This window comes from Syngnathus floridae, chromosome 1 (genome assembly GCF_059516105.1).
Source record: "Syngnathus floridae isolate MCC-2025c chromosome 1, RoL_Sflo_1.0, whole genome shotgun sequence".
NCBI lineage: Eukaryota > Metazoa > Chordata > Actinopteri > Syngnathiformes > Syngnathidae > Syngnathus > Syngnathus floridae.
The window spans coordinates 17,936,060-17,951,425 of record NC_142413.1 but is presented as its reverse complement, the minus strand read 5'-3'; the positions used below and the strand labels follow the sequence as shown (position 1 = coordinate 17,951,425).

Here is a 15,366-nt window from a genome sequence, read left to right as displayed (position 1 = left end):
CGCTCAAAGAATTATATTTTAGAACATTGAAGGCATTTGTTTGTAGCAAAATCTGATCTGGCGATCCTGTTCTGGAATGGTAGCTTTGATCGACACTTAACTTTATTCAAAACCTCCTCTGTTTAAATTTAAGGGCTCCTTGATTGTGGATTTTATTCTTGAGGAAGATATTCTGCCTTCTTACACTTTAGATGACTTATGTTGGTCTTTTAAGCGTGTGGTGTTTTGGGGTTTACAAGTCACTTGTTTCAGGACCGCGGAGAGCGACGCGTCTCCTTTTCATCTTTTGTTTCACACTTGCATTACTGATGCCTCTATTAATATTATCCAAACTTAAATCCATGTTATCATTTCTTTGACAATCTAAAATGTATGAGATCATGATTTTGTGCAAGCTCTTAACTGTGGGGTGGGTGAGGGACATCATGAACAAACTTTACTCTCCTTGAGAACTTAAAATATTTTAATGTCAAATATTTGCCACTCTTCTCTTGAATTACACATTTTTGTAGCGACATGCATTTAAATGCTGTCCAGGAACTGAAATCCCTCTTTTGGTCTCTAGGTGCCGCTCTAGGTCAATGTAGGGATAAGAAGTGGAAAAACATCTAAGTGAGAGGCTGCATGTTTCAGTCAGTCTCATTTTGTGTCGTCCAAAGACGCCTCGACAGAACTGCTCCTTTCTTTACCCACAAACTCGATCCACTTCATTTGTATAAGGATAAAAAAAAATACGATGTTGGGGCTTTTGGTTTTCTTTTGGAAGCTGCTTTTTTCCTGCACGTTTTTCGCGGATGTGGCCGTCTCTCACGTTCGTTATTCCATTCCCGAAGAAATGACTGTCGGATCTATTGTTGGGAATATCGTGCGGGATCTTGGTTTGGATATGAAGAGACTGAAATCCGGGCGGGCCACAATATTTACAGAGGACAGCAGTGAGTACATCGCTCTCAATTTGGACAAAGGAACGCTTGAAATTAAGCAGAGAATAGACAGAGAGGAGAGGTGCGGCCAAGTGTCTCCTTGCTCTCTGCATTTCCAAATCATCCTAAATAACCCCATGGAGCTCCATCATGTCGATGTAGAAATTCTTGACATCAATGACAACGCTCCTGCATTTTCAAATAGGGAAAATAATTTTGAAATTAGTGAATCTGCTGTAAAGGGGGCTCGTTTTCCACTTGACAGTGCCAAAGATCCAGACGTAGGTTCGAATACTCTGCATACGTACAAGCTTAGTCCCACAGATCATTTTAAATTAAATATACTCTCTCGCCCTGATGGCACCAAATATGCAGAAATGATACTCGATACTTTATTAGACAGAGAAATTCAGGAAGAGCACAAGCTGACTCTTGCTGCATATGATGGCGGCGACCCTCCCAAATCGAGCTCTGTAAGAATAAACGTCATTGTAGTGGATGCGAATGACAATGCACCAGTTTTCAGTCAGTCTCGTTACAGAGTCACTGTACCTGAAAATGCACCGAGGGGAACGAATATTTTACAAGTTACTGCAACCGATGCTGATAAGGAAGGAAACGGGGAGGTGGTGTATTCACTCTCGCGTAACATCGATGTGGCCTCGTCTGTGTTTAATATCCACGCAAATACAGGAGAAATATCCGTGATGGGTGAGCTCAATTACGAAAAAGTCAAACAGTATGAGATAGACGTCGAGGCAACAGATAAAGGGGGGCTGCGGGATACGTGCAAAGTGTTCATCGAAGTAGGGGATTTAAATGACAATGCACCTGTCATAAGCATCCTTTCATTGTCCAATCCAATACCAGAGGATTCGCCCCTCGAAACAACAATAGCCATGCTAAATATTAAAGACTTGGACTCTGGTAAAAATGGCGAGGTTAAGTGTTTTCTTAGCCAAGATTTGCCCTTCACAATCAAATTGTCATCACTTAATTTCTACAGCTTGGTGTCTGATGACGTTTTAGACCGAGAAACTGTGCCGGAATATAACATAACAATAACAGCAATAGATGAGGGCACCCCGCCCCGCTCGACTAACAAGACTATCCAATTGAAAATATCAGATGTAAATGATAACGCCCCAGTATTTCAACAGGCATCTTATTCAGCCTCCACAACAGAAAATAATGCCCCTGGAGTGCTGCTTCTTGCCGTCAAAGCCAACGATAAAGACTCTGGAAACAATGCGCGCATTTCCTATTTCCTTGAAGACGTCAAACTTAATGGGATGTCAGCTTCTGCTTTTTTTACGGTGAATGCAGAGACTGGGGAGATACTGGCTGTGCGTTCTTTTGACTATGAGCAAACTAAAGAGTTCTACATCCGAGTCAGAGCGCAGGATGGAGGCTCCCCTCATCTTAGTAGCAACGCAAGCATTCGCATCCTGATCCAGGACCAGAACGACAACGCCCCTCAGGTGCTGTACCCGGTGCAGACGGGCGGCTCACTGCTGGCCGAAATGGTGCCTCGTTCGGCAGACGTGGGCTATCTGGTGACCAAAGTGGTGGCCGTGGACGTGGACTCTGGCCAGAACGCCTGGCTCTCCTATCAAGTGCACAAAGCCACAGACAGGGCGCTGTTTGAAGTGGGCCTCCACAATGGGGAAATCCGAACAGTCCGCCAAGTGACTGATAAAGATGCTGTCAAACAAAGACTGACTGTTGTGGTGGAGGACAACGGCCAGCCCTCTCGTTCAGCCACAGTCATTGTGAACGTGGCGGTGGCCGACAGCTTCCCTGAAGTGCTCTCGGAGTTCACTGAATTGAGTATGCACGACAAGGAGTATAATGACAAGCTGACCTTTTACTTAGTTTTGGCTCTGGCCGTGGTCTCCTTCCTCTTCATCACTTGCTTGCTGCTCATCATATCCATCAAAGTGTACAAGTGGCGTCAAGAGCGCCTTTTTTTCAAATCAAATGGCAATCTTCCGGTTATTCCTTATTACCCGCCCCTTTACGCTGACGTAGATGGCTCCGGTACATTGAAGCAAGCGTTCAGCTATGATGTATGCGGAACTACCGATTCCAGGAAGAGCGACCTGATGTTTTCCCACCAACTCAATCAAAATACCCTGAGTGGTGACCATAGTAGAACAGTACTGAGGGCCAAAGCAGATGCAGAAACCTTGGTGGCAGAGGTGAGATTCGATCATTCATTTCCCCTGTTGAGATGCTGATTACCAACTAGTCGTATGAAACATCACTTCTGGTGCACTTTACGTTCAAGCATTTCGTGCAACATATACGGCATTGTTTTTATTGGCCAGTGTCAGTAAATTGTGTCCTGTTTTTTCATGGTTGTGTCAGCCATAGGGTGGCTAGAGTGACTTTATTTGCATTTTATTTTTAACACAACCTCAGCACTTGGAAGACTTGCCCTGCTAAAACCTAAATAATGTATCGCAACCTTTCTTTATATGTATTGTGTTTACGACTCATATATATATATATATATATATATATATATATATATATATATATATATATTGTGGCATCATTCTAAAAGTGTTCAAATCACTATTATGCTCCTTCAAAATCCCAAATTCTTCCAGATCTTGTCAATACAGCTCCCCAAAGCAGTTTTCTTTGCATTAAAACAATGTATTCAAATGACCTAATTATTAAATGACTTAATTAGTGCTCATTTGCTACATTGTCCTGCTAATGTATGCATATATCCCTCCTCTCTGTCCCGTTTCTCTTCTCAATTTTGTACACTATCTCCTTCATCAACATACTGTAGTCCGTGTAAATGAATACTGGTTTCCATTTGTTGTTGTTTGTAAAGTTTTCACAATTAATCTAATTTAATACATTCATACTTGCATAAGTCTTAATTGATGAATAAATACTTGTGAACTGGAGAAACTTCAGTTGCTCATTCATTGTACATCAAAATAAGAATATCATGATAACATATGACGATTGCACTAAGATACAGCTTGTGTAGGGAAACATGCAACACAGTAGCAAAGTGTACTACGTGCATGAGAAAAGCAACTGCTCAGGGGCATTCTTGAGTCAAACGTGCTCTTAAATCGACCTGTTGCCTTATTGTAGTATTTGCATTGTAAGGGAACATCAGTTATGTATTTCTTTTCTCAGTTACATCCATCCAGCTTTTGGTACATTTTTTTTTTTCTTATGTGTAATTATGTCCAGACATATTCTTGTGTCGATCTCAGAAGGCGTATCACATATTTGTTCCTATCAGAGAGCATCGTCATCAGATTTGAAATCAATACAAATTCTCTAGTGAAATGAGCTTTCCATCCTTGCTAAACCTTGCCACTGATGCCTCACACACAGGCAGGCATGCAGTGTACTACTTTTCCAGTGACCTATTTCCCTTGCATGCATTATGCAGCCCCACATGGTGACAAAAGAACAGGGATGGACACAGTTAATGGCAGTTTACAGTGCAAAGTGTGATGTAATCTTGTTTTAACGTGGTTGTATACAGAAGAGTCAGTGCTGATTCTGGAGGGATTGAGCAATGTGAAAGCAGAGTGATGGAGAGGCAGACAGAGGGAGGCAGCGGGGGAGGGGACGAGGCGTGTGGTCCACCATCCAGCGCTTGTTCGTGATGCGCGGCAGCCATTTTGCTCCGCAGTCGTCTTTGTGCATCGAAGTGAGAAAATGTGTTGCGTGCGTGGCAACAGTTATATTAGGCTGCCCGCTCTGTGATTGGCAGAGGCTGTGTGAGATATTTCAAGTGGTGGACTGAAAGGCAAAGAGATAGGATAGAGGGAGAGAGGTTATGTAACAAAATATGAGTGGATGTATAAACTAGGGCAGGGAGGATGAATGTGGCATCACATAAATGCTGTCAGTGAGGTGTTGGGCAGAACCACATTCAAGATGTCTGTGTGCTACTTCTGTGGACATTATGGCCAAAGGGTTGTGTGGTGCAATGATGCCTCAAATTGCTGTTATGACACATATTCTCAGAATAAATGCTCAAGGGCTTTAACTAGTTAAAAAGTTATACACGAACTGTTGTTACATGGATGATAATGCTCAGTTTTATGTGTGAAAGCCATGTCCTAGTGTTCATAATACTAAACATGTACAGATGTAAATGTAAATAAAACTGAGCATTCATTTGTAAAGGCAGTTCAACTATTGGATCTCATTATTATCAAGAACAGTGAGTGTGCAGTTCAGACTTGTATACTTTATAGTTGAATAAATTTGTTCCTTAGTAATCATTTTTAATTCATGCAGTCAGGTTTGATGTACAGAATTATCAGAAAGCCCTCAAACCTGTTTATGATGGTATTATTCATCATCCTTCATGATGTTGAACTTCGTACACCTAATGTATTGCCACATGAGTGTATGATTAAAAAAAACAGTAGGAAGATCTTGTGTGTGGTAGTGACTCATCCATGTTGAAAGCATCACGTTTAGCTTTTCTTTCCCCTATTTTATTGTTCTAACACAGTAATAAATTAATCAGTGCAGACTGCAAAACTTATATGTGGAAATAACTCGAGTACAGTCCCTGGCGCTGGTATGAGTTTGTTTACTGTCTGCTCATGCTCGGTGACAATAGGCTCATTACCATACTGCCATTGTATGCTGCCATTGTGCATATTTCATGTGGCATGCCGGCTTTAGTTTTCATTTTTTGTGTCAAAGGTTTTTTGCTAAATGTTGATATGCTAACACCAATAAGAAGTGATTATGTTTACTAAATTTTAATTTGCAGTTGGTAGCACCCCACTGAGAAGGTAGCAAATGTTATTATTGTGTGCAGGGATTGTGAGTAGATTCTATAGATTTGTATAGAGTTCATCCACTGCACAGGATTACATTCAAGATTAGCCAGGGCAGTGTAATGTGGGACACTGGTCAAGTTGTGTTAAGCACACAGACACTCTTATATGGCACATCTAATTGTATAACTCTAATTTGGCTAAGTCACTACATGACACAATGGAATTCTTTAATACTACTTAGCTGTCAGGCATGTTTTATTCTGAATAGGAGCCAACCATTTGTTATCGTTTGATGCTTCTCTTGTCTCTTTTAATATTATGCTGGCAGATTTCAGCATAACGTGACAAATATGATCAAATGTGTTATTGAGAATTTAGAATGTCACACGAGTGATTGGATGATAGTGGTTACACTCCATCTTAATGTAAAGGATGGCCACTGTGCATTCAGCATTCTAGTTTTGCAAAGACTTCCTTCCTTCCTCTTGTGCTCCTGATCTGCTTTTCTGCACCCACCCCTCCCCCGCTCCAGCTGCACCACACTGCAGCAAAGAGAAAGGGAGAGAAGGGGAGATTGCTCGATGAGACATCTATTTTGTCGAGTAAAACACACAAAACGCCATATGTTGCCTTTTCATGCTTAATGTAGATGACGTCTATGACAGTTTTCTCCTGTAATAGTTGATTACCTTTTTTTTTGTCTTGAAGGACACCCACGTTGTCCAGGGCAATTATTATTTGTTTTTCCATCTCTGCCATGATTGCCAACCAGTATAGGAAACAGGGTGGGATGCAAGAGGTTGGATGTGTTACCATGGCAACAAGCTGACTCACTGACAGGGCTTTACCATTTTGAGCGGTAGGGGTGAACAGCAGTGGCAGCCCTTGTGTGTGTGCAGGCTGCCTAGATTAAGAGGACCGCAGGCACCCCTGTTTGGAGCAGGGAGGTGCAGCATTCTCACAACAGTAGGGGGTGGCTGGCTGATAACCAGGAGGAGGAAGAGGAGGATGGAAGGGGGAGGGTGATCATGGCTTCCTTTTTTTTTTTTCAGATTTGTTGAGTGATGCTGTAGCTGCCCTATTTGGGTATTTTGTCCTAGTTCCATCAAACCTCAGTGATTAAGTTGCCTGGAGATGTTTGCAGTGAAACATTTAATGTGTTTAGTTTACCTTACAAAAACATATTTACATCTCAATTTATGTTTTACACACACTATTCTGAAGTGTGATGTTTAGTTATATTGCTTTGTTGTTGTTGTTGTTGTTGTTGTTGTTGTTTTTGTCTTCCATGCACAAAAGGCAGTCAGCATTGATTGGCATGTGAGCAATGTCATTAATAAAACATTTCTCACTGGCCATCGCCTCGAGGCCCTCTGCTGTCAGTTTCATGGAACTGATTTTGTGAGCCACCGTCGCAGGATGACGAGGATGCTTGGAACTTGTCTGAGTGTGTAGTTTGTTTACATATTCACTTTGATTGTCATGATGAGCATTATTTTGTGTTTGGTCACAACAGAGTATCTGTATTTCTGTACAAGATTACTTTAATCATCTGATTATATTCTCCCCCTTAAAAAAAACAACACAATGATGCATTAGTACTGGAGTAGTACTGTTTGCATGTGGATGTGCTTTTTATTATCTATTTAATATCTTTTAATCACGCAAAGAGTTGTATTCCATATAATGATGTGTATTAGTTTGCAGTTGAATACAGTGTTGTTAATTGGCATCTTTGCCTGTTAATCTTTATATCAAGTTCATTATATCGAATATTGATACAAATGGAAGCACATTGGTGTCAATAAGAGCACAAATAACTATTGAAATGCACTCCACAATATTTGTAATAAAACTAACCTCATGCTGAACACACACATATGACGACACACATTTGTGTGAATCACATGGTAAGTATGTTGGTTGTCAAGCTTGCCAAGTCCAGAGTTACTATTTTGACGACCAGGCTGACCAATATCTCTTCTCTCGCTTGTCTTTTTTCTTTTTCATGTCTCCTCTTGACTACTGCCTATCCCTGCACCCTTCACTCCTGTTCAACCATCTCTCATCAAATAAGGTAAGAAAGTCTTTCTCTTTATTTATCGCACGCTTATGCAGCACATAAAGAAACAAAGTATGGACACATCAACATCTACTGTAGATAATTGTATGCATACTTTAGCAGCATATGTATTCTGAATTTCCACTTTGGCTGACACATCTGTTCACATCCCTCACAAATATTTCATGACACTGAAACAGCGATTGGCCGTTTTCATGTCTTGTTCAAGCTGTGATGGAATGTAACAGACACCACAATACGCCATACCTATTAAAACGGGTTCTGTTTAGAAACCACCAAAACTGTACTCAACAAGGTTTTCAAGTCATCAGTAACTACTGTGAGAGACTTTAAAGGCGGTGATATAGAACTTGAAGAATTTACATCAGAGGTCACCAGCCTTTTTACTTGTTATATGATTATATGAAGGCAATGATTAAGTTAATGATATCTCACAATGTTTAGGAAACACTTTATTTCCATGAAACTGCCAGTGTTTACATTTTCAAATGATCCTTTCTACAACATTGACAGACAATCACATTGTCCCATGATGAACCATTTTTAGAACCAGCCCACGGGCTACTCATGTAGTCCTTGGGTGGGCTGCTACCTGCTGTTAACCCCAGATTTCCATTATTAATAAATAGCAAGGTTCCCACATACTGTAGATGCACTGTCTGCAGCACGTCCTCTCATAATATAAAATTTTACTCACTTAATATTATGTTTGTCAAAGGACACTTGTGTGAATGACAGCATAAAAGATGCAGCACTTAACAAATTGTTTTGGATCATTTTACTAACCAGTACCATCCGCATGATCCTTTTGATAATTTTCATCACTGAGCATCAATGCTTGCTGATGAAAATGTTGTGAAGCTATGATAAAACATCTCATTCGAGAAGCTGTGAATGTATTTTTTTAAAACATGCATTTATGCCGCAATTACGGTGGACAGCACTACGCAATACTCAATAGTAACTCAAATGAAAATTATTATTCAAATGATAAACTGTTTTGATGAAGTGCATTGTATTTTCCTCCTTCTGCATGGTTTTAAATCCTACAGCCGCTATCTTGTAGGTACATCCGCTATATTGTAAGTAATCAAGATACAGAATAGGTGCAATAGTAATTGCAATTTTGCATATTCTTATTATCCCTTAGCACAGGTTGTCTTACAAATTTCAGCTAAGCTGTCTCTGGTACTGAGCTAACTCTTGCTCTTGTGTTTCCCTTCCCATGTGGGGCAACAATCAGTCTACAACAGGGGTGCGCAATACGTCGATGGCGACTACTGGTAGATCGCATGACGTTAAAAAAAAAAAAAAAAAAATGCTGTATGCTAGAATCCAGCCCATCGCTTGATTGACATACAGGTAGGCCTATGGGGAGGCAATCACAGTGAACCGCACATGCGCAGTAGACAGTGACCACAACCCCCTCACCGCAGCACGTTTAACGGCCGCACACACACAAACCGCCAAAGTTTATAAGCTAATCAACGCACGCACTCGCTTTTTTCTTTTAAACAAAATAAAGTTTATGATCATCAAAAATGAGTGGGGTTGCTGGACCAAGTAAGAAGCCAAAAACGTATCACTTTCAGACGGAATGGGAGTTGGACTTTTTTCTCACAATGTCGTTTTCTAAAAGTCAAAGTCCCAATGATCATCGTCACACACACATCTAGGTGTGGTGAAATTTGTCCTCTGCATTTAACCCATCCCCATGTGATTTTGATCCATCCCCTGTGGGAGAGGGGAGCAGTGAGCAGCGGTGCCGCACTCGGGAATCATTTGGTGATCTAACCCCCCAATTCCAACCTTTAATGCTGAGTGCCAAGCAGGGAGGCAATGGGTCCCAATTTTATAGTCTTTGGTATGACCCGGCCGGGGTTTGAACCCACAACCTTCCAGTCTCTGGGTAGACACTCTACTTCTAGGCCACTGAGCGGGTTTCTGAGTGCCTTACAAAAATACATGCACTATACTATACTATACTATCTATTTATTTATTTATTTAGTTATTTAGTTATTTAATTTATTGTAGTGGGTAGATCTTTGTGACTTGGTCATTTTAAAAATAGCTCGTAAACTGAAAAAGTTTGAGCACCCCTGGTCTACAACATGTTGTATCTTCCCAGGTTCAATAAAAAAAAATATATTGAACAAGTGTGTGTGTCGAAAATGCACAAACCTTATTAGGTATACCTGCTATAAAATAAAAAATAAGAGCTGTATTAAGGTGTCTGTCTTTACTAAGATATCAATGCTAAATTAGGGTTCACTTCTATTAATATCTATTTACAAAACACAATTTTCTTTGTCGTATGCATTGTAACACGTTCCATTATGCCACCTCAGTTGTCCCATAAGACTACTTTTATTTTACATTGAACTACAACAATAATGTAAATGTTGATCTCCATTTTTAAAATTAGTGTTGCAGTTCATGGATTACAAATGGATTGTGCAGATGTACCTAATGTTGTGACCTATTAGTGTACACATTGTCTAGATGTTTTGACTTATCACCTGATAGCGATGAATGTTTCCCCTAAAGTTAGTTAAAAAGACAAATCATAACATTTTAGCGAACACGGCCGCAGTACCAGTTATCGCAGCTCAACAGTGCGTCGAGCATGGTGATGTTTGTCCTGTTGAATGGTGCAAGTTGTAGATGCAGCAGTTGGCCGCCTGTGTGGCGCTGTCCACTCGCGTGGTGCTGAAAGCAGCTCCCTGACTCTCCCCACCACCACCCTCGCAGTTCCCTGGCTGGCTCTCTTTATCTCCCTCTCTCGCCCAGATTGCTGTGTAGCAGACAAAAAAATAATAAAATACGTCTTGATGATGCACCTTATCTACAGTCTCAATATTTAGTAACGTTAATTTAATATACAGTAACATAACACAGTCCGGATCTGTTTACATTTGACATTGTAGTCTTTGTATAGCTGAGAGACGCAAAGTGGGTAATTGACATTATACATACTAGCGTGTAAAAATGGAAATAGTATGAAATAATTGTATCGTTTAAAATAGTATTAAACGCCTCTTTATAGCTCATTCGCATTTTGAGCTCCCCCCTCCCCTTTCCTTGGTTTGCTCTACAGACCTACATCCGGGTATTTGATGTGGTCGCGTGGCAGGCAGGATTAGTTCAAGCAGCGAGGATGAGCAAAGGCTGCATTTACTCTTTCGAACCACTGGAAGGCGATGATCAGCTATGTGAGGTGGAGAGGATGCATGTGTGCTATAAATAGAATTAAATGAGTGTTAATGGCAATTGTTTAAATATTAAATTTAAATAATGGGTAGATGGGTACCACGTTTAAATTACAATTTTACAATGTCTTTATGAATACATATATTGAATTTTAAAAACTACTGTAATATTAAATTTGTATTTATGTATCTATTTTACTCTTTTTCAATATAACAGAATTTACAGTGTATTCAATTTAATTGAACAAATGTATTAAAATAGAGTACTGTAATATCCATTATCACTTTTTTCACTTTCAGAATTTATACTTTGTCTTTGTACTCTATAAAATTGGTCTCGTATCCGTTGTAATTAAAAACACACTATTTGGTATTTAGTGTAAATATTAATGGCCTTTAAATAGATATTAAAATGAATGATTTTGCGATTTGTTTTGTTAGATAATATGTTTGTCATTTCCACGATTTAATTTGGTATTTTATAACATGTTAATATAAAAGTCTTGCGTGGATATTGTAACAATGTATGGATTTACTCTTATTAATTTTCTTTATTTTCTTATTTAAAAGCATTTAAAAGTACTATACAGTGTTTAAAAATACAATCAAGGTTCATAAAAGTCTTTTATAGCAATATATTTTCTCTACATCGCGGATTGTAACCTATCGCGGGTGGTCTTGGAAGCAATTATCCGCGACACGAGGGATTGCTGTATTGCTGGATACGAATTTAACCTTTTTTCAATATAATAATAAATAATTTTGATATAATTGTCAATATAACATTTTGAGTATTTCCTACAATTTTTTCCAAATATGTTTTTAGAAGAAATAATATAAATCATCGCGCATCCACTGCTGAAAATAAAAAATATGCATTACTGCATTTTTGTATTTTGTACAAATATATTAATTGCCATGATATTTAAATGCATGATGCATGTTGTTAAACGGGTATTGTTCGTTAATAATATAACATAAAACTGTTGTGAAGGGCGTTGTGACGTAATATACCACGTTTAAATGTGTTAAGTATCAATTACCTATGTATCAAAATCAAGCAAAACAATCTATTAATTGCTTCACTGGTTTCTTTTATATCAAACAAATTGTTTTAGGTTCTTTACCTGACATGTTTCGGTGGTTTCTTCCGCCTTCATCAGAGTGTCGTAAAGAACCTAAAACAATTGGTTTGATATAAAAGAAACCAGTGAAGTGATTAAAACAAGGAAAAACAAGATGAACTTAGTACAATCTATTAATTGGTTTCAATATTTAAACATGTTTTATTTTTTGAAAAGTATGTTGTATGTTGTAGTATGTTAATAATGCATTATAATATATTATAATATTATAATATGCATTAGTGTATTTGTTTTTTCTTACAAATATCAATTGCCATTAATTACACATTATACTGCATGTTGTATAGTATGTATTTGAGTGGCATAATAATTGCGTGCGTGCGTGCATGTTGCGTGACGTCATTGTACCATAGGGGCTTTGCTGATTGGCTTTAACGTATTCTCACTGTCCACCAATGATAGTGAAGGGTGTACAAAGAGATCTCGTCGCCTCGCAGCTTCATCGCACTTGCCTCCACACTGTCGAGCCGGGGGAGGGCTTTGTGCACACAAAGCATGACTATCCCTTTTTGCGCTCATAAATGCGAGGACGTTTTTTCCCTGGATTTCAGACTTTTCTGTTTGAGCATCATCTGTGAAGGATTTCGCTGGATATATTGTATTTCATTGGAATAATGTGGCACAAATTGCCCGTGTGGCAATTGCTTTGGTGGTGTCATCATTTCTCCCTTTTGTGGAGTACAATAGACGGACAGACCCGCTACAGCATCCCGGAGGAGTTAAAACGGGGCTCGGTGGTGGGGAATCTCGCAAAGGATTTAGGTTTGGTCGTTTCTGAACTGCATCGGCGTAAACTGCGGATAACGTCAGAGGCTGGTAAGCAGTATTTCAGTGTGGACCTCGGGAAGGGAGACCTGCTGGTGACTGATCGAATAGACAGAGAGGAGCTGTGCGGACAAAGAGCGGCATGTCTGTTGCCTTTAGAGCTGGTTATAGACAACCCCTTGCAATTGCATAGGGTAGAGATTGAAATATTGGATACTAACGATAATTCTCCGAGTTTTGCCACAAAGGAAAAAATATTAAAAATAGCAGAGCTGGTAAATCCAGGTGCGCGGTTTCCTTTAGAAAGTGCACAAGATCCTGATGTCGGCCCTAATTCTGTACGCTCTTATGTTATCAGTAAAAATGACAATTTTAAATTAGCTGTCAAAACCCAAAAAGATGGTCGAAAAATCCCCGAACTGGTGCTTGAAAAACCTCTCGATCGAGAAAGGCTGCCTGTCCATCATCTCATCCTCACGGCTGTGGATGGTGGCGACCCGGTCCGGTCGGGCACGTCCGAAATTACATTAACAGTCCTTGACAATAACGATAATGCACCCCAATTTGAGAGGCAGCTTTATGAAGCAAATGTCAGCGAGAAGGCGAGTCCGGGCGCGCAAATATTACAAGTAAAAGCGACGGATGCAGATGAAGGGCTAAACGGTGAAATTGAATATAGTTTTGCAGAGCAAACGTCAGAGGCCATTTTATCATTATTTAACATTGAAGCTGCTACTGGAGATATTACAGTTAAAGGAGAGTTAGACCATGAAATTAATTCTTTACACAGGTTTGACATTACAGCAAAAGACAAGGGCAATCCAAAAATGGAGGGGCACAGTGGGGTTGAAATAAAAATAATTGATGTTAATGATAATGCGCCGGAAATAATTGTGACGTCTCTCACGAGTCCGGTGCCGGAAGATTCAGCCATTGGAACTGTTATTGCTCTCCTAAGTACAAGAGATCCCGATTCAAAAGACAATGGCAAGGTTACATTGCGGCTGCCACCCGAATCTCCTTTTAAATTAAATCCGCCTGTTTCCAACCACTACTCATTAGTGACAAACGGGCCGCTTGATCGTGAAAAAAATGACCAATATAATGTGGAGATCCGTGCCACTGATTATGGAAAACCTCCACTGTCGAGTGCGAAAATAATTATTGTTAAACTTTTAGATGTAAACGACAACCCACCAATTTTCTCGCAGCCACATTATACTATTTATGTAAAAGAAAATAGCGCTCCGGGCCATATTTTATGTTCGGTGTCTGCAAGTGACCCGGATGCCGGTGAAAACGCCAAAGTGTCTTACGCTATCGTGGACTCTAAAGTGCACGACGTGTCCGTGTCGTCGTACGTTTACGTGAACTCTGAGAACGGCAGCATCTACAGCATGCATTCGTTCGACTACGAGAAAATCAAAGTGTTTCAAGTTGTGGTTGCGGCAAAGGACCAGGGCTCGCCTTCGCTCAGCAGTAGCACCACTGTCCATGTTTTCATCCTGGACCAGAACGACAACGCCCCCGCCGTCATATACCCCTCCCCTCACGCCGCCACCCATCTGAGGGTGCCCCGCTCGGCCAAAGCAGGCCATCTGATCACTAAGGTAACGGCCGTGGACGCCGACTCGGGCCACAACGCGTGGGTCTCGTACAAAGTGGCGGAGGCCACGGACGCCTCTCTGTTCACGCTCAATTTGTACACGGGGGAGGTGAGGACTAAACGTGCCGTGTCCGAGCACGACGACTCCTCTCAGAGGCTGATCGTAGAGGTCAAGGACGACGGGGAACCGGCCCAGTCGGCCACTGTCACGCTGTACATTCTGGTGGAGGACGGCGTGAGCGCGCCCGTCTCAGAGCTGAGACACAAGACGCCCGAGCCCGGCAAGAAAGGCGGCACAATCACGTTATATCTGATTGTGTCTCTGGCCTCGGTGTCCGTGCTGTCTCTGCTCACTTTGCTCGTCTTGGCCGTCAAATGCATGCGGAGCAGCGCGAGCGGCGCTACTTGCTGCGTGAGACGGACAAGCTCCGACGAGGACAAGAAGCCCAACAGAAATCTCCAAATTCAGCTCAACACCGACGGACCTATCAAGTATGTGGAGGTTCTAGGAGGTGATGTCATGTCCCAGAGTCACTCCTTCAGGTCGTGCATGTCTCCGATGTCGGAGTACAGTGATTTCACTTTGGTCAAGCCCAGCAGCACCACTGACTTTAAGGAGGTCCTCAGCGTCCTCGATGCTTCTTTGCCCGACAGCACCTGGACCTTTGAGAGCCAGCAGGTGAGCCTGTGATAAAGCAATGTGTGTGCGTGTGTTTGCGCGCGCGCGTACAGGTGAGCCCTTGACAAAGCAGTGTGCGTGTGTGCGCTCGTACGCGTTTGTTGTCAATAAGTATGCATGGAGAAAAAAACTTTCTTTTATACTCACATTACAAGTGGCTGTTTGTTG

At 40.9% G+C, this 15,366-nt stretch overlaps 1 protein-coding gene across 40 annotated transcripts in view; it reads left to right on the top strand.

Annotated features, from left to right (window-relative positions):
• The window catches only part of LOC148404383 (protocadherin gamma-C5-like), a 226,049-nt gene that overhangs the window by 175,304 nt on the left and 35,379 nt on the right, over positions 1-15,366 (top strand). Inside the window, exon 1 of one of the 40 annotated variants that reach the window (XM_088381019.1) lies at positions 643-3,124. The exons of 37 other annotated variants lie outside the window; for them this stretch is intronic. In XM_088381019.1, the coding sequence (XP_088237145.1) occupies positions 737-3,124 (2,388 nt within the window). In that variant the 5' untranslated portion in view covers positions 643-736. Of the gene's footprint in view, positions 1-642; positions 3,125-12,607; positions 15,199-15,366 lie in introns of those variants that run through there. 2 more of the 40 variants (XM_088380854.1, XM_088381044.1) reach the window with 2 other exon arrangements.